This window comes from Lytechinus variegatus, chromosome 16 (assembly GCF_018143015.1).
Source record: "Lytechinus variegatus isolate NC3 chromosome 16, Lvar_3.0, whole genome shotgun sequence".
Classification (NCBI taxonomy): Eukaryota; Metazoa; Echinodermata; class Echinoidea; order Temnopleuroida; family Toxopneustidae; genus Lytechinus; species Lytechinus variegatus.
Window position 1 is genome coordinate 18919911 of NC_054755.1, and position 25906 is coordinate 18945816.

Below are 25906 nucleotides of genomic sequence, written 5' to 3' on the forward strand. Positions count from 1 at the left end.
TCACGGATTTTCCTCAAACTTTCACCAATATTTTTGACTATTTTTTCTGCTATTTTTACAACAAAGTTTTCTTCAGGGTGAACTTCCCCTTTAATACAATGGGCCTTTTTACCCCTCTCCCATCCCTCTTTGGTGTTGGTAAATTGCCAATTTGTCTATTGTCAACTCGGTGACACGACATTTTCTCCTGCGACATTTGCTCTGGGCTCCGTAACACAAAGATTAGCGATCAATCGCTAAATTGACTGACCAATCAATATCAATGTTACAAGCGCATTCTGTTTAAAATACTGACCAGGGACCAATCGGTGCGGTTCTTTCATATTTGCTATTCATCGCAAACCTTTGTTATGGAGCCCTGATCTTAATATCTCAGAGGACATGGGGTTAGAGTTTGCAGTAGCGTTTTTGGTTCAGAATAATGTAACGGCTAGGATTAGGGTTTATTTAGTCTTTGAGGTTGGATTTTGTTTTGCATAACATGCAGATTTTTCATTGGAGTAAATGTAATGGAACCGGCAAATCATCCACTCATCGCATGGTCTACCTTGTAGTCTAATGCCTTTCCATCCAATATTTCATCTAACCAGGGGCAGATCCAGGATTTTTCAAAAGGGGGGCACATTTTCCCCGACGAAAAAAACCCTAAAATCATGAAATTTCATCTACAAAAATTTTTGACAAGCAAAAAAAAAATTATTTTTTATTTAAAAAAAGGTCTTCACTTGCAAAGGGGGGGGGGGGGCACATTTCCGTTTTAACTGCATTTTTACATTACAAATTTTAATTGTGCCTTTCAAGGGGGTCACAGGCACCCCCCCCCCCCTGGACCCACCAGTGCATCTAACAACCATTTTGTCCAATCATCACTCTGTCTAATCGTCTGTTCATCGATGACCATTTCTTCTCACAACCAGATGGTCTTAAATCCTCATTTAATTTGACCAATTAGACCAAATGATATGGACTTAACGGCTATTGGACCAACTGGTTATAAGACAAAATGGTGAGTGGACTGAATGACAATTAGACCATCTGGATAGTAAATGAACTGATGGTAGACCAAATAATAGACAAGTGGGTAATTGGATGAATTGGCATTAGACTAATTTAAGATAAACCTTAGGGTAAGGGCTGTTACACCTGGATATTCTGGTGAGCATTTGCCAATCAAAACAAAACTTCTATCAATTTGTTTCCTTGAACTGAGACTTCTCAAAAGCACTCCTGCAAAAGTGAGAAGCTTAATTCTTACTCATGATGAGTTCACATTTGCTTTATTCCACCATCCAAAAACACCATGACACACAAAAAACAGAAAACAAACACAGAAGTAGTATACCTCTTTTATTACTAAATACACAAACAAAAAAGCCTGACCACATTTTTGCTCAAAATTTGACCACTACCAATGAAAATAGGGGGGACAAGAAAATGTATTTATAGCTACCACATAAAATTCAATTCAAGTTCTTCTAAGAAATTAGTTTCAATATATTCTAATAAACCTTCACATGATTAAATGTATGTAGCAATGTGACTACAGCCCATGGCACAATATTTATCTCGAGTTAAGCCGGAAAAGTTTTAAAGTAATATGAAACAGCAGAAGATAGCACACTCAGACTTCATATACCATAGGTCCATGAGATAAAATATCGCAAGGAGGTATCTTGCCCAAATTATCAGAAATTTCATCATCACTAAGATTTTAATTTCATACAACAAATTTGTTCTCTACCTGGGCCCTATTCATAAGAAGTTGATAGCGACTCTTGCTGGAATGTCAATTACCATGACAACAGTGAAATGTTGCTTCCTGGGGAGCGTTTCATCAACAATTTTGTCCGACAAGTTGTCAGATCTGACATCTTTCCTTCATTCTGATTGGCTGAGAGGCACCGTTACTATGGTAACTGTCGGACAAAACATCCGACAAGTCCTTTCATGAAACGCTCCCCTAATCAACTCTTCGTATGAAAGCACCATTTTACAATGAATGATTTTAATATTAAAGTCATATGGACAGTAGCCTTCATGGGGAGTGTGTTATCATTGGCTGGCCCAAGACCGAAGACTTTAAAGTATTAAAAATAGCCGACAGTTCTTTTGGGAAAGCAAATTGGATGTACCAGCGAGAATTCTTCTTTCAGCCAAGTTCTGCTTAGCCTCGGTCAACTGCCAGACCGGGGAAAACGAGATAATGACCTAACTCAAAGATAATTTCCAGTGGCATTACAGAACGTCCACTAGTCATAAATCTCTTCCACACCTCGCATGATTAACAAGGTTTTTTTTTCTAAATGAAACTGACACACATACGACACGTCGTTCCAATGTATTAAGCGCTATATAAAAGTGAATTATTATCATCCATTGTATTTCTGCTGTGATGAATCCAAGATCTCTCCTTTCTATTGTTGGCTTCAAAGCAGTATTTCATTATCCGACTAACAGGAGGACGTGAAAACCTAAATATTTTATTCAGTATGCTAATGTACACAGACTATGGACAGCTTTTTTTTTTTAATGAATACTGTCTCTTTATATCAAATATTGCCTTTTTTTAACAACAAGACTCTTTATACAGAGAATTTGAATGATTGATATTTTTGTGTTTTAATTCTTAGTACCAAGAATGGAATGCTTAGTATTAAAGAAATGTGAGGAAAAGGAAAACATGGCCAGTCACACATTCTGATTCAGTGGCTTAAAGATCCAGGTGAAAGCCCCTTCATATTTAGTTAGTGATTCACTTAATGTGAAACAAACTTTGAACAAATCAATATAATACAGATAAATGTTTCAATCAGGAGACATATCAATAATTCAGATAATACTTGAATAACAAGAGAATAGGATATATTTCAGTATAGTGACTGATTCTAGAATAACATAAATATCCCATGGCATTACGATTAACAAGATTGGACAGTTAGTATGCTAACATTTCAAAGAACATGTAGATGCATTTCAAAGTGGATATGGTGACCACCTTCAGGTTACATAAACTGAGTGAATATCAGATACATAATAATCATAATACATCAATAATGAAATCATTTTTATTTTCTGAAAACTTTTTCATACAGGAGTCATTGGCTCAGATTCTGAAGTCCAGTTTAACCCCCACATCGGATTTCCTCCCAAGATCGATCTTGGGGCCCCGAGACTGGTTTCCTAATAGGTGACCTAAATTTTTGACCGCCTATTACACCAGAATCGTAACGAGTCTCGGGGCGCCCCGAGACAGCTTTCTGTGCGTTTACACCGAATTACCAAAGCTGTCCGAGATAGGTTTGGCAGGGCGCCAAGCGTGCCGTGTGTTTGTTGTTTGATCGTTCTACATGTAGCGCATCAAGCAAACCTGTCTTGGACCAGTCTCGGACAGGTTTGTGTTTACACCGAAGCCAAAGCAGTCTCGGGGTGCCTCCAGACAGGTCTCGAAATACATTGCAAGGTGGTCCGAAATAGGTTTGCTCAGAAGGGGTCTCGGGTAGGTTTGTGGATTTACACTGGATAAGAAACCTTCCTGAGACTGGTCTCAGGGCACCCCGAGACTAATAGGAAATCCGGTTTAACAGCTAGGGCCTCAGGCCATGGTCTAGCTACTTTTTGCTAAAATTATGGCAAGCCAAAAAAGTCATAATTTAGTTTACATTGTATATTTGTTATGTGTACTGTATTCTTTCCACATGCTTTAATGGTAAAAAAATCTCTTTTTTATTTATTTATCATTCCCAGACAGTTATGAATGACTTTTGAGTCAAATTTGCTGATAAACTGAACCTGTACTGTTAGAGATTTGTGTAACATATGACTGTCCATCGTTAAGACGTAAAGTGAGACCAGAGTTAAGGTCAACCCAGAGTTCAGAATATGGGAAACTGAATTTAAGGCATCCATTAATAGGAATTTATATTTGGTCATGAAGAAGATGCCAAAAAAAAAGTATTAAAGGAATGGAATTTCCGAAAACAGAAAGATACTCACTTGAAAAAAAAAAATGAGGGGAAAAATATAATAGAAAAAAAATAAGTTTGATATACACCACATCTAAGTTGACAAAAGATATTGCAAAGCAGTGCATGAAATGTGAGTTAGACTTATAAGTTGTAAATTCACTTAAAAAGCATACATCGTAAGAACACTTTACAATCATAGAATGAATATAAATACATGTATGTACATTAACATGGAATGCGTAGTAGACATAAATCATTATAATGTAGTACTTTCGAATTGGCAACAAAATTCACTAAGAAATAATTCTTTGCACGAAGCAACAGTTCAAACTTTCACATTTTTGTAAATTGCCTAATTACCCAAACAATTCTACAATTTTTTTTCAAGTCAAGGGTAATTATCACAAATACTCCCAGATCTTAACACTGACCTGTTATCTATAATGGTTTTGAATTCAAGCCATGATCTAAGACTGAGCTAAACTTATGGGAATCCACAATTGTCAAAATATTCTCACATAGTATATTTCTTTTATGTCGGTTGTGCTTATTTCTTATAAGTCTATGGCATTGTCGAACAGTTTTAGTGTTAAATATAAGTAAATTTAACATATTATTGGGATTACTCACAAATTTAGCTCCTGGAAAGCTCAAATTTAAACCACAATTCACAAGCCCAGTAATGGAATATGTGCCTCTCTTTATTTTGTTCTCCCCCATTTTTCTTTATATGACTGTGAAGTGGCATTTAAGTTGTAGCGGATAAAGAGTTTTTCATAAGAAACCAATGTGCAGTAAATTTTCTGTGTAAGCTAGGGGGCAATCGCATTCTAAACATTGAAAATAAATATGTACGTTGGTCAAAATTAGTGAAAATAAAGTGAAGTCATTATTTTTTGTGAAATCTTGAATTTCAATAATTTACATACTTTATTCCTATTTATTTGAATCACATATTCTTGATTGAAACCTCCAAACATTCTGCAATATAGATTAATAAAAAAATTATCATCACATGAACGATAAAATTTTAGTTGATAAAGCCAAAAATAATCCAATACCCTTTCTTCACAATCCCCGATACATTGCACCACATGAATTACATTTTGTATAAATTATGTCAAAACTAATTTAACAATTCTGAATAAATTTGTATAGGAGGCCCAATGCAGACCAAGTTGCAATCAACTACAACTCAATCAAACGCAACTTGATATTCAATTAATGAAAACTGCATATTTTTTTATCGCGCTTGATTTTTTTTTTCTTGGGGGAGTTGTATTCAAAAGCAACTCTATATTTGCAACAGAAGCCCCTCCTTATGCAAAGATGGCTGTGGGAGAAAAAAATTTGAAAAACCTTACTAGTTCTACAAATTACCACATTTTGAGAAATTTACTTTTCTTTCATATACAACCAGCTACCATGAATGTATCATATATTGTCATGCTTTTGAGCAAGGGAAAATAATACGTTAAAATATACAACATTAAACTATAAGTTTAAGTAAGCCACATGCACTTGTTATTTTTCCACATGACCGCTGCTGGCTATAATTAATATGCATTTACCGACAGCATAAGTTTTTTTCATAATGACGAATAATGACACTGAAAAATTTATGGATAAAGTATAGTGTGTATGGAAATAGATAAAATTCTGTACTGTACATATGTACATGTGAGAGTATATAATATCTTGTTATCATAAAACAATACCTCCCCCCCTAAAAAAAGTAAATAAATGAACAAACTAATAAGAAATCAATAAAACAAACAAAATAATTAACATTTGACAATAATAAATAAATTGAAAAATAAATACATACACGTACATAAATGAATGAAAATAAGAATTGAAAAATAAATGAAATTAAAAATAATAAATCTAACAAATTGAAAAACAGAATGTCACATTAAACATGTTAATTCCAAGATAATTTCAACAACAACAAAGACCCAGAACCAATTGCAACAATATGTCGACATTTTGTTGTTGATATTTAAAATATTATACAAATGCTAGGCATTTCTTTTCAATACACATGCACATGCACACAAATTCTTTGAAAAAATCCCCAAGCTATTCATATACATTGTCTTTTTCCTCTTCCATCTTTTGAACAAAAAATTGCAATTGATCCTCAACTCAAACAAATACACAAAGATGAAATAATAAACATCCTCTTCACGTGAGTTGTAGTCAGTTCGATCTTCCTTTCCTATACTGAGTAATTTCTACCAGGATATGCTACCGGTAAATTCCCAAGCCTGTTGGTTTAAAGGGGGAGCGAACTATGTGTTGTTTCTCCTTGCCTATGGCCCGTACTCTGAAATCAGGTTTAACTTTGACCATGGTCTAACTTTTAGCTAAAATTATGGAAAGCCAAAAATGTAAAAACTTTCCTCACAATGTATGTTTCTTATATTTACTATGTCCTTTTCTAACTCGTGAATGGTGAAGAAAGCTATCTTTTTATCCTTCTGAAACAGTGAAGAATGATTTGAGAGAAAAATGAGGTGATACATTGAAATTTACTGTTAGATATTTATGCCACTATTTGCTATCCATATTTAAACCACAACTTTGAACCAGAGTTTAAATTAAACCTGACTTCATAAAATAGCTATAGTCTTAAAATGATCCTTTGAAATCACTATTACTAATTCAGATGATAAATAAGCCTGTTATATGTTTGTCGAAAAAACTAAAATGGTAACTTAATTATTGAAATATGAATGTTTTGAGTAGTGTATTAGTGTGCTTTCATTCAAGAAGGGCTTGTATTACAAGACTTCACAGAATGTTGCATTATGGGCAATGAACCTAGCCCACTGTGAGTGGTTGAGGACTTGAGTTGGGGGTATGAAGGCTGTTGACCAGTACATATGCCCTTTAAATGACACACTAATTCCCTTTTCGATGACAGAATCCACTACACCGACATCTTTGTTATTCAAAGAAATTCTCCTGCGCATCCTGGTGTGAAACCTGATACCTCTGTCTGCGTGCCGCTCAACATGCATTCAAACTTCCTTTACAATCATGTGACCATAATGCACTGGCATGGCTTGGTGGCTCAGTGGTAGAACGCCCGCCTCTCATGAATGGGAGGTTATAGGTTCAATGCCTGGCTAATTACATTTTTAAGAAATGGGACCTCCTGTCATCTGACCAGGCACTCAGTGGTAGAGTGTCCGCCTCATGAATGGGAGGTTGTAGGTTCAATGCCTGGTTAATTACATTAAAGCCAAAATGGGACTTTCTGCAATACATGTATCCAGCCAGGCACTTGGATTGGGATTTCGAGGGGTAATGATACCATATTACCTTATGCAGGGCCCACTAGATGTCCAAGGGGGTGTTTCACAAAGATCAAGTATGACTTAGAGTCACACTTACATGTAAATGCCTAGTTGCATGCGGTATAATAGGCATACCCGCATTGGTCAGATCATGCAAAGAGGACATGCACTACTGCGTATTGATCAATTAGATTGCGCATTGTATTTCAGATACTCGTCGGCATTTAAGTGCAATCTAAGTCATACTTAAATCTTTGTGAAAAAACCCCCAGCTTATAGCATAAGTGGCTACTCTAGGTAAATATGATATATTATTATCATTATTAGTATTATCCATTGAATTAACATAATTGAAAACAGAAAAATTTGTTTCTTATGGAATGAGAATTATCTCTTTCTGAGCCCCTAAACAAAAGCTAAAACAAATTATTGTAGGGCTGTTTTCTATGCTTAATTGCATTGATAACTCTGTATGATCAGTCTTGAAAATTAGCTACACTATCAATCGCCCAGTTAGATGTTACAGGGTTCAGATCGTCAATACCTGAATGAAACCATTGTTTATTCATTAAGTATCTCAAAGGGCGACAAATAATTACCATGTCAACCTAGTGAAGGCCTACTTCAATGAATTTCAAATACAACCCTGTCCAACCCCATCCTTACTTTGAATACAGCAAAGACTTAAAATAAGAAACCCCAAACCACACATCAATTAAAATCACGAACTTAATTGCCAGAAACTCCCTTGAATTCCCCAGACAGGACATGACAAGAAGATACCAGCTAGGAGGACTGCCAAGAATAAAAGTTCAAATCTACAAGAATCCTAAAAAATCAGTCATCGTTCAATCACCATAGCAACTACAAAGTATATTTCTTCACCGTATCCTAGTTTCACTTTCTTCCGTCTCTCATTGTAAAGTTCATCAAACCCAGATATTACATTTCCACACACCCTTTATCCTGTAGAAGTAGCACACCATGGCAAACATGACTCATGTTGCCATGGTAACTGCCTATTTATGTTCACATTTCCTGCTTCTTCATTGGCAGAGCAAATAGAATGTCAAACAGGAACGTGATCACCTGTAACAACACAGAGAAGGGCAGAGGAAAGACAACACTTCCCCTCCGAATATACATTTTTTCATGGCTACTTTCTGTCTTCACAGATACCATCAAAATGAATTGATTTTAAAATCACAAGCTCAGACAATCTTCAGATTCTTTTTTTCTTCTCATTCGATTACGCTCATCCTAATCCTGATTCAGAAACCTGAGATTGTGTGAAACAGTACGACTTCAACAGAAGGAAAGGAAATCACTTGATTTACTTTTAAAAAGAGAACATTCCCAGCATAAAAATGATATCAACATATTTCCCTGATGCAGAACGATGTTGTCACTCCATGTGAAATTGGCTTCATGTTGCTCAAGTCAAGCTCATATTCTTCTCAAATGGCATTTAAAAATACAAAGCTGTGATCATCTCCAAGTTCTAGATATTTCATGTACTCGTAGGCTTTACCAGAATAATATTGATCCTTCGATTTTCTTCACACTTTTTCCACCTTTAATCAGATAAAGTTGCACAAGTTGCTAGCGGTTCTTGATTTCCTGTATCATAGCCATCAAATTCTGCGTGTCGATCATACATCCATGTCATAAAATTGACAAAATTCTGATTTACTTTTAAAAACAGCACTTTACATTTATGTATCTTTCCTAAGAACCACAGTTCTTCCTTTCAACGATGAGGTATCTCTTCGATCATCTTGTCTTCATACCTAGGAAGATTCTGAAGGCATGCATCTCTCCCTCATTCAGTTCTAGGACTCTCCTCTTCGAGATGACTGGTCAAAATCCATCACAATAACATCATGGTCGGGTCTTGGCTCGTCACATTGGCAGATTTCACAGATCTCGACTTCGATCTTAAATCTATGAGAACTCTTTCATCAAGAAGCCTATAACAACAAATGGTTAGCATAGGAGCATATATGATCATTACATGACATTTCCATCTTGTACTCAGTTTTGTCCTGTGCTTCCTCCTGTAAATCAATGTCCTTTGATACATAGACAACAAACGTAAACCAATGCGTTAAGAACAAATTTATACACCCAAGTCAAATTAATAAACCTGTCCCAATACAGCTGGGGACATTTTATTCAGACACAGCTCAACACAGTGGCTGAAAACGATGAAAATATGGATGATATATCAAGAGGTCATTAAGTTCTGTCCAGACAGATGGCTGTTGCCCCAAAACAAGGTCCAAGGTTGTTACTCAATAGATCATCATGTCCTCCAGTAAAGCATATCATCCCTTTGTGGGATCACTGCCCGGTTAAATCGCGGCCAGAAAAATTTACTATCCGTGTCTACGTTGTATTCTAGAGAGTGTGCAATGTCCGTCTTGAGGTCGTGGGGCACTTTGTCCTCCTCGATCCGCCGAACGATGACGACCTTCCCTCTGACCGAGTCCACCTTGCGGGGGATGCGACTGAGCGCGAGGCGGAACCGTTGCGACTCGTGCTGAAGGTACTTCCACGAGACTAACAGGACGACCGTGGTGCTGTGAACGAGACTGAGGGCAAGGCGTTTGGTGCTAGGGCGGCTCTCCCGGCCCGTACCGGCTATCTCGCTCCACAGGGTGACGTGTAGGTGAGATTCTTGATCAAGGAGCTTCGAGCGCATCATTTCAGCAAGGGTCAGATCCGTGCCGTGATGGTGGATAAAGATGTCGCAGCGATGTCGCATGATGAAAGGCTGCATCTCGGCCTGCACGGGACTCACTGTATGAACAAAATGCAAACATTGGTCATTCAAGTACCTCTATCAAGGACTGCATGCAAGCAAAAGTGGCTTACCTAAACTCTAACTCCTACAAACCTAACTCACATCAACAACTGAAAATTGCATACAAACCAAGTCTGAGACGATCTATGAAAAGAATGCTGCTCCTATGTTGGAATTTTGAGTCCATCCAAAATGTTGGCAGCAAGGTATTGCTTGAACTAAATATATCCTTTTAACTTGAACACTGGGAGTATAGTTCATTTTTTTTTTTTAGGGGGGCAGGTAGGTCAAGGGGAGGGGTGATTGAATGCCCTGATCTGAAGCGAATGCACAGAATTTTTTTTCTTGGCATCACCACTAAAAACACACTTTCATCTGTACATCATTGTGCATAAACATTCAGTATGTATGCATCGTCTTCAAAATCAGCTGATGGATTCTTGGCTGCACACAGTCAAATTCATGCCTCCGCCATCTCTAAATAATTTCAACAATTTAAAGTAATGACCTCTAGGATCTTGGACCAAGTTTAAAATCGATCAATTAAACCATTTTTAGTTATTACAAGATTGAACCCAGGAGGGACAGACGAACAGAGGGACACCTACAAATATAATGCATCTGGCACCCACTTACAATGGGCAGAGGCGCAAGGAGATACTTACTTCCGAATCCATTGATACCTCCATCCGATGTAAAGCTTTCACGTTTTGATCCTTGTCTTGCTCGCACTCGATGGCCTTTACAACATGGCTGGTTTCGGTATCCTAGAAAGACAAAGAAAAGGAAAAAACCTTTGAATTTAATGGTAGAATGGACAGCATGCTTGTTCAGTAGTATATAGAATTATGAGAATGATAATGTTGTCTAAAAATAGGGACCTATTGCATTGAGTGCAATCTCTCTAGTAATGATATATTCCGATGCGAACTATCATTATCTCAGCTTGAGCTCAAGCTCAAGCTGCTACTTCCAGCACTGTGCCTTCACTGACAATAGCTCAATTCTTTTATGTTTAAGCTTCAATGACAAGGCTCATAGTGGAGCAGTCTTAACATTGTGTGGTAATTGCACTCATTTCTTTGAAGTCAATAGACCAAGTAACCGTGCATCCAAACACTGGAACAACTTACTGCAGAACCAGACGACAAGTATGATGGCAACAACAGCTAAAAGAAGTATGATGACCACAGCTGCAATGACGGCAGGTGAGGTGCCATTGGATGCCGGAGAAACCGTTGTCATCGTTGCATTCATGCCCGCTGCATTGGTATCCTGTGTGCTGCTGAACCCTTTGGGTGTTGAAGCACTCACGGTTGATGTTTCTGGAGCATCTCTACTGCTCTTTGTAGTTGCATCAGGACTTGGTTCTAGACTGTCCTTTGATCCTGACGTGGAGGCGGAGGGATCGGTGACTGGCCCAGAGAGTGGTCCAGTTGTGGGGTCTGTGTCAGGGGCGTTGGTGGGTGGAGCGGTAGCTGCAATAGAGATGGGAAACAAAGAAAATATTTCCTTTTATTAGTTAGTAATTTATGGAGTCAAAATCTGTGGTGAATGGTGGGATCACAATTACTTTCCCCTCATAGATGATCCCAACGTAGAATCAAATTCATGCAATTTAGAGTAAGACATAGAGTGCTTGATAAAATGTGTGACAGGAACTAATGCATGACTATGGGTGCCATGACTTTCTTGCTTGATATTTCCTTTTTCTAATAGTTTATCTGGATTTCAGGATATTATTTTTGTGGGAGGGGGAGGGGTCAGTGACGGATCTTAGCCAGGTAAAATTCAGTACCACTGCAGGGGCCATATCATTGTTGCACAATAGTCAGCCTCTCAAAACAATGGGCCCAAATTAACAAAGGTGGTTTTAAAACCATCGGCTGAACCCATGGTTTATGCAGATTTCTTGTATAAACAACGCATTTTTACTGTGTATATAAAAAAATGTCCAATGCTGATGCGTGCCTTTGTCACATTCCGCCGAATTTACGGCTGATACCATGGTTATCCACGCTATTTTATTCATGAGTCCACTGTTTAAATTAATGAGTCCACTCTTCAAATAATGGACGCGTGAATAAAATAGCGTACTTAACCATGGCAAAAGGCCACAATTTGGCGCGCTGCGACAAGAGCACATCAACATTGCACTTTCATTAATACACACGTTAAAGAAGCGTAATTTATACAGGAAATCTGCATAAACCATAGGTTTAATTAACCAATGGTTTTTAAGACCATCTTTGTGAATTCAGGCCATTGTGTCTAATCTGGCTAGATCCGCGCCGGGGGGGGGGGGGGTGGTAATCGGCACGGATAATTCAGAATGATATCATAGGTGTATGATACAGGATAATGGACTAAGGCCTCCTATGGCCAGTGAGATGCAGTCAGAATTTCCTTGAACCATTGCTGCAATGTCTGAGGTGGTTTCCAGGTCCTAAGCTGTATAATTATACAAACCCACATCACTCCTTGTGGCTCCCTAACTAAACAACACATCTAACCACACTCACCAAGCTCATCAAGAATCATTTTTCAGGTCCAGTTCTCTTGGTTTTTACTTTAACATTTTCCATTTTCTCTCCCCCTTGACATCAATTCTTTTCACCCCCTCTCTCTCGTCATCTATGCTCATTATCATCATAATCATCACCATCAACACTATTACCATCATAATCATCATTATCACCACCATCACCATCACTACTACCATCATCATTGTCATCATCACTACTACCATCATCATCGCCATCATCATCATCACCATCATCATCATCTTTCTTTCCTTCTTTTCCTGGTTTCTTCCCCTTTGCCTCTATCTCCCTCATACTCCTCTATCTGTGTCATATCATCTCCTCTTCCTCATTCTCCCTTTTTCCTCTTTGTATTTTCCCTCCCTCCCTCTTTCTGTCTGCCTGTCTCTCTTCCATACTCTGTCTTTCTCTCCCCTCTAATCATCGTCTATAGCTTCTTCCGATTCTCTCTTCAGAGCATCATCTAATTTGCATAATCCAAGAAAACTAAAAAAGAGTAAACAGAGGTTTCAAATGAACATTCAAACCACCATTAAAAAGTATGAAAAAATACACAATTATTTCCAAAGTGGTAAATACGAAGTAGCAACGTATCCATCTTTGCCTATTCACATGCTAAGAAAGGCAACGGAGCAGTTACCAGTTGCATCCTAATAAAGTTAATATCCTTAATTACCATCTTAAATCTGGCTTACATAAACCAACCAGTCAAAGGAGTAATGAAAACATGTTTTCACTCGACATTGGGCCATCGCAAGTGAAGCATGCTCAATTTCTGACTTTATGAAGTCTCCATTCTTCTCCAATTTCCTTGAATAACAGCCCCAAGAAAATAATTCACTTTGAGAGCGTGCGGTAGCGTCGGGCTGTTTGTCTTGAAAATTACATACGCAAGGTGCGCATATTGTAATAATGTTGTAGTCATTATGTTGAATAACTACTCCATACTTCGATTGTTGCTGCTCACTGCTTATCTAAATTCAGTACATGCCTTGCACGATTTCACATTTTGTTTCATAATATATATTTTTAATTTACGATTTTCTATCTTGAAAATATTTTCAATTCTTTTTTTATAAAAGGCGTAATATTGACTTTTTTCTTTATTATGTACCATAATCCCTGCAATTTTCTTTTCTTCATGTCATATTTTACCAGTATTCCCAATGCATCGGTTGGTTGGGCGGAGGGACCATTAGGTCACAGTGATTAAGTTTGCTCTCCTCTTCCCTGGCCACCAACTGATGCACTGGGCAAACTGCTATCAAATATTGAACATACCTGTATAATTTGTTATGTCATGATATGTAATGATTGATATTGCTTTTGTAATCTTGAATATGTCTCAAAACTTCACTGTTAAATAACTTGGATGGAATAACATTTGTCATAAGAGTCTTGTATGTGAACTTTAATGTTGACCTCAAAATGACCTTGACCTTATCATGTGACCTTTGAACACAATAACATGCAGGTCTCTTGAGTAAAGCTACAACCCAAGTTTGGTTCAAAAGTGACTTACGGTTGTGGAGTTATGTCATAATAATGACCTTTGACCTTAACATGTGACCTCTGACTGCGCCATGATATGCAGGTCTCCTAATACATCTACCATCCAAGTTTGGGTGAAAGGTGACTTACAGTTGCAGGCCTAGGGTTGTGTCATAAGAGAGTCTTGCATGTAAACTTTAACGTTGACCTAAAAATGACCTTTGACCTGACCATGTGACCTCTGACTGCAACATAACATGCAGGTCCCTTAAGTACATCTACCATCCAAGTTTGGTTGAAAAGCAACTAACCGTTGTGGAGTTACGTGTCATAATATTTGCATGACGAAAATCTTGCTTTTAAGAGCAGTATACCCCAGTTTCCCTTATCATCAAATCTCTTCTCCCAGTACTACAAACCCTATTGCCCTCAAGCATGAAATTTAAGTATAGAAACACCTGTTTCTTGACCTCGGTCCGAAGATAATACACCCCAGCATCAACGGTCACAGCAGGGGGCCACACACGATGGATTGCAATGTGTGTAGTTCTGGTGAGTGCATGGAGTTCCATGTATACACGCGTTGATAGAAACTTTTTCTTCCTTTCTTTCTTTCTTTCTTTCTCTCTCTCTCTCTTCCTTCCTTTCTTTCTTTCGTTAAGACTGTATCATTGCGTGAGTGAACGGCATGCATCCCATATTTTCTTGCTGGACGGACAGAAACTATATGGGATGCATCGCGGTCCTTGCATGCTAAGCATACCGTAATTTTTATTCCGCTTACTTTCCTTATTTCGAGGTCGATTTTCTTTGTTCAAAATTGAAAATGGACTAGTATTGGATGTCTGAATGTAATATGCCTTTGAAAACGTGATTGATATCGAATACAATAATTTCATTCCGAAGATCCTTCTACAGGCAGACAAGTCTTACGTAATAGCACAGCTGTTGTTTATCATTTCGTCCTTGGCTCAACGCTCGTTTGGGTTGCCCGTGGTGGTGAAATTGAGACAAGGGGATTACCTGGCCAAGATGGGTTTATCGGGGTTGGAAATGTTGTTTGAGAGTTTCCAAACGAAAAACGGGGTATCCGACCGCAGTTTGCAGTCCGAAGTGCGGTCGAGAATCAAACGGGAATTTTCGTAATTTGACAGACGGATGACGGACGCTATTTGGATCCTCAGTCTCGCCTTCACCTCTGGTGGGCGCGCGACACAAAAATGCTATGAAAATATATAACATGAAAATAATTACACTTTACATATAGCTGATCTTCACATCACATGAAATCAGACATCGCACCAACTACAACATGGGTGCCCAAATGTTTAATATACACCTTATAACACATGAAATGTTCAATAAAGGTTGTTTCAGTGTCTTATTGTTTGTGAAATTTGATAATGAATACTTGGGCGTTTTCATGCACGTTCAATGTTTTGGGAAAGAGATGTGGAGACATATATTTTTGTCATGTTCACATCATGGCCTAAAGCTCACTAAAATTGGCAAGAAACTCAACACCCAACATAGTGCCACAAAAAGCTATTTCTACGCTTTCAAAAACCTGAGAAACCTACATGCGGGGGGGGGGGGCCACTTACATTGACGAGTGGATACCATGCACGACCCAAAAAACACATAAAAAGGATGTCCTTTTCAAGATAGGGCACGTTACATACTAACGTAATAAGGGTGTCAAAAACTCTAAAATAATTTTTTAAAGGGTATGTATTTCGCTAGGAAAGCTACGTGTTTAGGGTCAAAGTTGCGAGATATAAAAAAGACTAAAATATTTTATAAAGGATGTACTTTTTGCCCCAACAGTCAACACTACATGTTTAGAGTAGGACTTGCGCAAGGTGTGGGAGGTGGGGCCGTATACTAAACCCAATGATGTAGGTATAGGTAACACCGACGACCGACGCGCTGTACTTGTTTAGGGGTTCAATTCAGGGAATACTTGCCAAGAGTATCGTTTTGTTTCCAATGCTTGTTAAGGGTGGGGTTTCACACGCCAATTCTTGGTAAGGGGTGCATTTTCAAAATGTAGGAAACACTTGTTTCAGGTGCTTTTCAAGACCCCATGGTCGCGCATGGTTGTCAATGAAAGTGCCCCCCCCCGGCTTATATGTCTTTGTAATATGCACCCTCTCCTCTATTCATATAACACTTGGATATTTTTGTTTCAACGAAAATTATTATTCTTAAATATTCAAAAGATGAAAGGCGAGATTTGTTTATTTTATCAAAGAAAACTTACCAGCCATTTTCTATGCATTTTTTTGTAACATCTCTACTCTTTGAATTCAAAACAGATTAAAATAATCAGACCTGTATCATTTGATGCATCTCTCACTATCTCCTTTTTCCTTTTTTTTTATTTGCCCCCCCCCCATCCTCCTCTCCTCTTCCTCCTTCATTTATATTTTTGTGGGGGGGAGGGGGGCAAAAAAGATCATTCACAGGCCATATTACAACTAGAAATTATTGGACAATGACACGATGCAATCCCTCATCTAAAATTTAAATTCATTTTTCCCAAGTTCACCATGGCTGTAGTTCAGAAGATGACTAACATATATATTTCATCAATGATGTCTTAATTATTATGAAAATTAGTTCCAGTTGATAAGAGTGCCTCCTCCCCCTTCTTCCTCTCCTTCTCCTCTTCCTATTCCTCCTCCTTCTCCTCTTTTTCATTTTCCTTATCCCTCTCCCCCCCCCCCCCCGCCTCTAATTTCTCTCTACACCATATTTTACAAGAACAGTCATCATTGTAAATATACCTTTTTTACTATGCTTTCTTAGTAATCACACGATAAGCAATCAGACATATTGGCCCGTATTCTGAAGTCAGCTTTAACTTAGACCATGGTCTAACTCTGTGCTAAAATTATGGGAAGCCAAAAGTGTCAAAATTTGTATTACATTGTGTGTTTCTTATGTTCACCATGTTCTTTCCTGATTCATCGATGGTGAAGACAATCATCTATTTATATTTCCTAGACAATTATGAATGATTTCAGAGCCAAATGAGCAGAAATATGATATCTCTACTGTTGTGATTTACATGTATGTAACAATTGGCTATCCAGACTTAAACCACAACTTTAAACCTGAGTTTAAGTTAAACCCGACTTCAGAATATGGGCATTGAGTAAAACATGCATATTCTCACGATAATCTAATTCTCATTCTCCCCCAAATAACGACAAATCTGCCGTTCTAATTCAATGCTCCGAAAGGTAAAAGACTTCAAAGCAAGTTAAGCAGCCAATTTACATTCTAATTGCACTTTCTAGACAGTGCCACAAATTGATTGATTGATTGATTGATTGATTGATTTTATTCATATATATGCATCATTTTCGATATAAAATATTATTTTTTTCATTTATATTTTCAACCTCTATAAAAAAAGACTCTGCATTTTCCTGTCGGAAGTAAATATCAGCTCTAGTCTTGAAAGACAAAGAATTATGTATATACATTGCGACACCACCTCCTTTCACATGTGTTCTATTATTCGTAAGAAATTCGTAACCGTCAATACTGAATATCGAAGGGGAGAAATTATGGAGCCATGTTTCTGTAATCCCAATCACTGAGAAAGAATTATTAAGAGTAGATAGAAATGTATCAAATGATTCAAAGTTTTTAGTCAGACTACGGATGTTCAAGTTTAAAATACTAAAACTGTTACAGTTTCGGAATTTGTTGAAAATTCATCAGGTAAGTATAGTAATCACATGTATTTGCATGGTTTATACCTTTATCAACATTGTCATCCAAGTTCATAGGAAGATATACACAATATAATCATATATACATGAGCAACGAGTCTGCACGATTCAAATCGAACAAAGTAAGCATTAAACATTTTGTCTTGAGTGAAATATATAGTATAGTAGAATATTAAACAGAAAATAAAATACAAATAAGGTAAGGCTGGCCAAATGCCAGAGGTGGGGACTAATATTTGAAGGAGCATAAAGAGTTCCTATTCAAATCAACAGCTGCACACAAACTTCACTCAGTGGCACAGTAAATGTCTTCATTAAAGGACAAGTCCACCCCAACAAAATCTTGATTTGAATACAAAGAGAAAAATTCAACAAGCATAACACTGAAAATTTCATCAAAATCGGATGTAAAATAAGAAAGTTATGACATTTCAAAATTTCGCTTCATTTCACAAAAACATTTATATGAACGAGCCAGCTACATCCAAATGAGAGAGTCGATGATGTCATTCACTCACTATTTCTTTTGTTTTTTATTGTTTGAAATATGAAATATTTTGATTTTCTCGTCATTGTCATGTGAAATGAAGTTTCATTCCTCCCTGAACACGTGGAATTCTATTATTTTAACATTTTGTGCTTCAGGCAAGGAGGTCCTAATTGTCAAATTCGTAAAAATTGAAATATTGTATAATTCAAACAATAAAAAACAAAAGAAATAGTGAGTGAGTGACATCATCAACTCTCTCATTTGGATGTAACTGGCTCGTTCATATAACTATTTTTAAAAAAATAAGCGAAACTTTGAAATGTCATAACTTTCTTATTTTACATCCGATTTTGATGAAATCTTCAGCATTTTGCTTGTCTGATTTTTCTCTATTGATTCAAATCAACATTTTTCTGAGGTGGACTTGACCTTTAAGAGTCCCCAGGTTGATGTGATACACAAAACTGAAAAAAACCTCATGAATTCATGAAAGACATAATATAAATTCACAAGAAACACAATTTTCAGGTAAGTGAATTGAAATGCATAAAATAGAGTACCCTTTCATTTTTATAGGGAGAGTATAAGCCAGAGATGTAATAGAAGAGAGGGAGAGAGATTGGGAGATAGGGAGACAGGGAAAGAGAGGAAATAGAAAGGGGGTTATTAACTGCTTTCAAATTAGGGGAAATATCCAGCTGTGAACAAAAAAAATAAGAAAATAAAGAAAGAATGAGATGTGAGAGGTCAAAAGGATACAAAAAGAATCAAATAATACAGGGAAGAGAAATAAGGGTCAACAGAAAAGTTTGCATGAAACATAGGACCCACCCCCCTTAAAAAAATCAAGCTAGCAATATTCTTCAAAACTTTAAAGGCAGAGGCTCCACTCAAGTCTTCACTATAGCACACTCCTACATGTATTATGTACATTATTCATGTGAGGGGGTTCCCATGTGTCAAAACCCTCTTGCCCCAAATAGAATTCAATACTATCGACATTAAAGAGATGGTTGCAAGGAATGGAGAATTGAGTTTGAGTTTATAACAACAATAACAATGTGTAAACATCACAGCACAAACATAACTATTTTAGTATACAGATGTATATGTAATTGCTAAAATGAGAATACAAACGATAAATCTGAATACATAAAATGTGACCTGCGTGCGTGTACAAACCTAAAAAAATGTTTTAACATTTTTAAGATCCCAGTCACAGTTTCCAAAAATGATAATCGAACAAAAAGATACGTATATGTATGAATGTTGTTGTTAAGAAGGAACCAGAAGGTAGCACAAGTGCTAGTCGAGACTGATTCCTTCAAATCTTTGGTATTTTTACATAAAAGAAATACGTGTGAACAGTGAATAATACAATAAATGTTTTACTGAAAGGGGGGTTATATAAAAAACATAATTAGAATTAGAGATTGATCTAGATTCTAGAAAACTCTTATATTCTATTCAAATATTTTCTATTCTCTTGTCAAAATTAATTTAGAGTGTTGGTTGTATTTAGGTAAGCAAATAATTCCTTTCTGAAAGTGTTCCTTGACTTCCTTTCCTTTATACAATTCAAAATTTTTGATCCCATGAAAGAAATATTGATACTGCAAGAGTTGTGCAGAAAGATGTGTTAGCGGTGCAGATAAATAGGTATCAATGGTGGATCTGGGGGGGGTAAATGTTTAGCACAAAGAAGAACTAAAATTGCCTACATCTGAGAGTGATGACCTGTTTTCTTCTTTGCTTGCAATTTTCTTTTTCTGGAGACCAAATTTCCTTCATTTTTTAATAATGCTACTTTCCTTTTTTTTTTTGGGTGGGGGGAGAGTGGACTTGTCAAATAAAATGCTCTCCCTTCAGAAAAATTCTGGTTCCATGCTAGTCATGACTGCACCCAAGCAAAAAGCTACATCCGCCACTAAGTATGAGTACTATATATTTCATCCTTCGTCATCCATAACTGATCGTCGGGGGGGGGGGGGGGGGTTACAGGTATGCATAACTAAAGATGACAATTTACCTTCGTCCCACTTTGACATCCCAAAACACTCAATCACTCTTTATCCTTTATAATTTCTTATTGATGGGGGAAGGGGCACATGCAGGGGGCCGTGCCAGAATGTTTTGATCAGGGGCAGACGGCCTAATGTGACATTATTTTTCCTATTTTACCCCATAGAGACTGAATGATTTGCCACAAACAACGAACGTTTTCAATAGACTCCATCGTAATACTGTTGCTAACAACTTCTTGAGTTTACAGCTTTAAATGTTGAGTATGGAGAGGTGTAATGCATCGTGAAACATTAGCCATCCACTTTAGATGTGAAACATTCAACCAGCTGTAAGATCACCCTAAGAATCCACTTAAAGCTGATGTTTCTAACATGACGCCTAGAATGTATATCATTCAAGTCAACCAAATACATGAATGTATGTATGAATTGGGTGGTGCAGTCCAATAGCAATGATACGAAAAAGATGTTCTCTTTACAAGAGTGAATTTTCAATCTTGTTTTCACTCCTTAGGAGTCATGTAAACAAATATGATGAGTTACCTACAATGTTTGGTAATTTCTTTTCCTTTTTTAGTCAAGTTGTCTTTCTCGTATTTTTTTCATTTGTATATCAACTTAATGCCTATTACTTTAGTGCCTTTACAATAGTATAAATGGAAAAAAGGAGTGAAAAAATCATTCCAATTTCACCTGCTAAAGAATGATATCAGTGCACACTAGTTTCAGCATAAAAACTGACTCAATGTGTGAAGTCTTTGAAGATTTTTACCTGTAAAATGTCCTTATCCTTTAAAGCAGATATGAACCAATATCGCCATCTCGAGTCTTCAACTACTCATACCTGGCCAGTGCCCTGATCCATAATGCTAGTGTAGTCTAGTAATGTAGACCCACATGAATGAGGACATGTTAATTAACATTTATACAATAACAATTATGTTACCAAGTAGCAAAAAATTAATTTTTCCTCTCAAAACATTTTAGTTTCTCTATACAAGGTCAATTTATTCTCTGTAGTATATTTTGCAAAGCAAAAAAAAAAAAAGTTATCAGCTAAACATTTTAGGGGGGGATCTGCCCCCCCCCCCCCTGCTTCCGCCACCTATGGAAGGGGGTAATTTCAACTGGTGATTGTCTTAAAGTTGCCAGATTTGCATGGAAGTTTGGGAAAAAATACAACTTGCCTTACAACGCATGATGGGCTACAAAACTTTTCTTACTGACTATTTAATTTAAATACAATACCAGGTCCAAACAGGCCTCGCATGGCTTGCAGAAGGATGGAAGGATGTGCGTGTACATTGTATGGCAATTTATGATTGGTGCATGAATGGCATAGGGGCTTTTAGCTGCAGCATGCGCCAGACCCTACAGAACGCAAAACTCAATGCCCTTCTGCTTGACCAACAGGAATGGGAATTAGGTAGTGCTGCACCAGCCAGAGTTTGCTCAATCTCGATAGTTTAGCCTGAAAGGCCCTCTTCGCGATTAATCTCCAGATTAAAAACAAAAAAACGTCTCCACTATTGCAAGAGAGCTTTTCCTGCTCGAGCAAGGCATCGATGCATTATGGTCTGACGCCGTGAATAAATAATCCCGAGTGCATCTGCACCTGCGAATTAGGGGGATAATTTGTAAAACAGCCTACTATTTTGCAAATAATCCCAAGTTGACTTGAGATTGCGATCTCACGATTAATCTACGAACTATAGTGCGATGATTGCATCTCCATTACAAATTATCTCGAGATTGTTCAGATCAGGATAATTTTGCCGAATCAGAAATAGCGCGCTTATTCGAAAACTCGGGCTGGTGCAGACGGCCCTCATGTAACGTACATAAATCCTATAACACCCTTCCCCAAGCCAGGGGACAGTGACACTGACAATTACCTTTAACTAAGAAAACTCACAAAAACAGTCTATTCTGAAGATCATATTGCATTCCGAAGCGTGTGTAGCGCCTATCCTATCAATTCTGTTTCCCATCTGACTTTTGTTATTTGATACAGGAGCTTTATGAGGCTTTACATATTGATAACCCATTCTTCTATTTCTATTTATATGGAAGGATGTCCTCTCGCCTGCACACAGATTAGTATACATGGGACTGAAAATAGGATGGTCTGTTTGCAGTGATCATGCAAAGCCAGCATTGAATGTCATTGAACTGCCAGCCACTGTTAACTTAGGCCGTGTTTATGCTTCCACTTTTCAGCCCAGAATCAGCGTTTCCAAACGTGATTAGTCCAAAACACGGTTGCGTCCATGCTTACTTTCATTTAAACGCTGTTTCAAATCGCTGATCGTAAACTCACAAAAAGGTGCGTTTGTAAACGTCGTTTGACCAGAATCAGGCTTTCTGGGGAAGTATAAACAGAACCACGATCGTAAACGTGTTTAAATGACGTCATTTGGTACATGCTTCCGGTGAGATGAAAATCCGCGGGCAAATACAGTCGTATCGCCCCATGTTATCTCCACGTAATAACAACAATCGGAAAAAAAAACTTTCGAAAAAAGGCGCGCCCAATTTGACCTCGCTTTACGATGTGAAGCCAGCTGGAGATCATGATTTGCTCTGAAAAGTTAAGCATAAACAGCACTCCCAGAACCACGTTTACGATCTGCGTTTTTTAATCGACTTTTGAAATCTTTGATTCTGTCCTCGCAATGGAAGCATAAACACACCCTAAGTATCATTCCTTCACAAGCCCATTTGCAAATTCTAAGCATGCACGCCTCAACTGGCAGTTAAATTTATTGGCCATTAGACAGAAAAGAGCAATTTCATCAACTAAAATGTCAGGCTTTAGCATTATAGCTTTACCTGTAATAGATATTTAGGATCAATGCGGTAAAAGGGGAAATGTAATTTTCCTTAATGGAAAACAGCATCATTAGAGAGAAAAACAATTATGATCATTGATTGAATAGCTGTATGGATGAGAAGTAAATGACAGGAATGAATTAAACTTGTTAAACTCATAGAATATGTCAACAACCCATCTGAGTGATTTCCATACTGAAATATAAAGTATTCTCCCAAGAGTGCATTATTTCAAAAATTGCCTATATTGATATAAACTAAATTAAATGGCATTTTCTTTACTTAAAAAAAAAAGGATGCTCGATGAAGAAATAATCTTTGAAAAAGGTTGATGCTAAAAGATGATTTGTAAGTAGATGTTTTCTTCTTTCATTTCTGATATCTAACAAGGGAAGATAATTATAAACAATGATCAACATCCTACAACAAATATATCACTAGTTTCCAGTAGGTGTTAAAATAAAAATACTGTACTATGTACCAAGATTTGACGGACAAACTCACTTCTAAGCTCACAACCATTCCTAAAAAAACAAGTACAATACAAATATATTCGTATATTGCTTTAATTGATCGTATACATTCAGTCTAATGCAGATTTCTATGCCTGAGAAAAATCAATAGACTGCAGCTGCACACATGAATATGGACATGTGGGACTGAACAAACAATATCATATCTTCAACAGACTATCTGGCTTTATATCAGTCAGGTTTCAGTTTTCAATTTTAATTTCAATTAAAAACATGGACTTTATTCATATACAAACATGTCATGATGCAAACACTGACAATTGGAGTATTCATGTTTACATATTTATAAACATATACAGTTTAATACCATTGTGAGATAGGATTTATGTGCAAATAGCAGTCATTTATTTATATAACTCTAAAGTAACATACTTTACTCATCTTTGTTTGAATGTGATAACACCGATCTATCATGTGATAGCAATTTCAATCTGAATACTCAAAAGTTAATATGATGGGATTTTATCAAACATATCTTTGTTTGCTATCTTTTCTGTTTGCCTTCTTTGAAATCAAAATTTCTTACGTGCCTTTCTCCTGTTTATTTTGCTTTCGGTTCCCTTATCCTCCTTCATACTCCCATTCTTACTTCCATATTGCTTCCTTTCTCCCGTTCCTCTTCCCCCTCTAACATCCCCCGCTTTTTACCCCTCCACCCCCTCTTCCTCTTTCTCCTCCTTTAAGTTCTTCTGCATGCCATCCAAATTTGTATCTATCATTTAAATCTGCTTGCCATTTTAAAATCCCTTAAACCATTCCCCCCAACAAAAAACGCAAGAGAAAAGAACCGGGAAGAATTCCCATAGCAAACATTCCATCGTACTTGAAGCACGACTGTCGGTCGAGGATCCAGAACCGTCGCCATGGGGATATGTGAGCAGGATTCCACGCTGCCTCCAAGTTTGAGGAAAGCTTGATCCCAATGCAGCCATCTTCCTCGGTAAATAAATCAATATGTAGAGCGAAACGTGATTTCTCATATAATCAGTATGAGGGGGGGGGGGTCAACTGTAAAGTTCCGTTCGTGAGACGCGGTGCGAGAACAGGTGTTTCTTCATGATTGGAAGATTTTTTATGAGATATGCAGATGAGAAACCACCTCATCAAATGAGGAATAAATCCAGTGGGGCCCATATGAATGATTTTCAAACTATTGTCATCTGTTAACAGCACTACTTATGTTGATAAATAAAAACAGGGGAGAATGAACCTTTAGAAAAAGATAGCTTGTGTGAAAACAGAAAAAGCAAAGAAACAGATCAACTTACGGACAAATAACGAGAAATTTATGAGCATTTGAATATTGCGATCACTAATGCTATGGAGATCCTTACATGGGCAATGCGACTAAGATGTGTGATGTCACTTGTGATCAAAATAGTCCTCAGTGAGCGAAACAATAGAGCAGAACATTGCCTTTTGGGAATAAAGACCTAGTATTGTGACTTGGATTAAACATAGAAAATAATTTCTTATTTTACCATTTCCCTGTAATTTTCTTTTTATTTTGGGTTTTTTAACATTCAGGGGGCAACTGCCCCCATACCCTGCCCTCAACTGTATACCACAATACCAACATATGACATCCCACCCGCCTTCCCCCCCCCCCCACCACTAAATATCATTCCAAACATTTTATTCAGCGAACACTAAGTAGTCATTTCATTGTGTACTGCACAGAGGCAATATCTGTTTTGTACATGTATGTGGAAAGAAGGCTTTTGAAAATGGTTAATATTTCACCAAACATGGCCCTTGCATGACACTACTGCACCACTTAAGACACACCGAAACACAGTTTAAGGCGTAATTCGATTGATGAATTGTTTACCATTAATCTGCCAAAGTGCGAGCGCGAAGGGTAACAGTTAGGTCTCCTGTATCTATGGAAGACACTTGTTTCTCCCGTGGGGATATCCCGTATCAATTTGTAAAATTGTCCATCTCTCTGGGGCCCACAAGCCATTCTCCTTTCCTCTACCTAAACACTTTGCTTTCTGAGTAGGTGTTCGGAAGGAAATAATTACAATTCATCTTTTCAATATTATCTGAAATTTGTCGATTCCTCACAGCAATATCAAAGCTGGTCAATATATTCTACAGACATGAATAAAAGCCTGTGCATTTCTTGAGATATTTTACATTCAATATTTCAATTCATTATCAAATAT

The 25906-nt window shown here is 37.3% G+C and overlaps 1 protein-coding gene across 1 annotated transcript in view; it reads right to left on the reverse strand.

Annotated features, from left to right (window-relative positions):
- Window positions 1–6750: 6750 nt before the first annotated feature.
- The window catches only part of LOC121429661, a 45500-nt gene continuing 26344 nt past the window's right edge, over window positions 6751–25906 (reverse strand). Inside the window, exons 3-5 of the mRNA XM_041626808.1 lie at window positions 11210–11554; window positions 10742–10843; window positions 6751–10072 (exon numbers count right to left, since the gene is read on the reverse strand). Of these exons, the coding sequence (XP_041482742.1) occupies window positions 9576–10072; window positions 10742–10843; window positions 11210–11554 (944 nt within the window). The 3' untranslated portion in view covers window positions 6751–9575. The remainder of the gene's footprint in view (window positions 10073–10741; window positions 10844–11209; window positions 11555–25906) is intronic.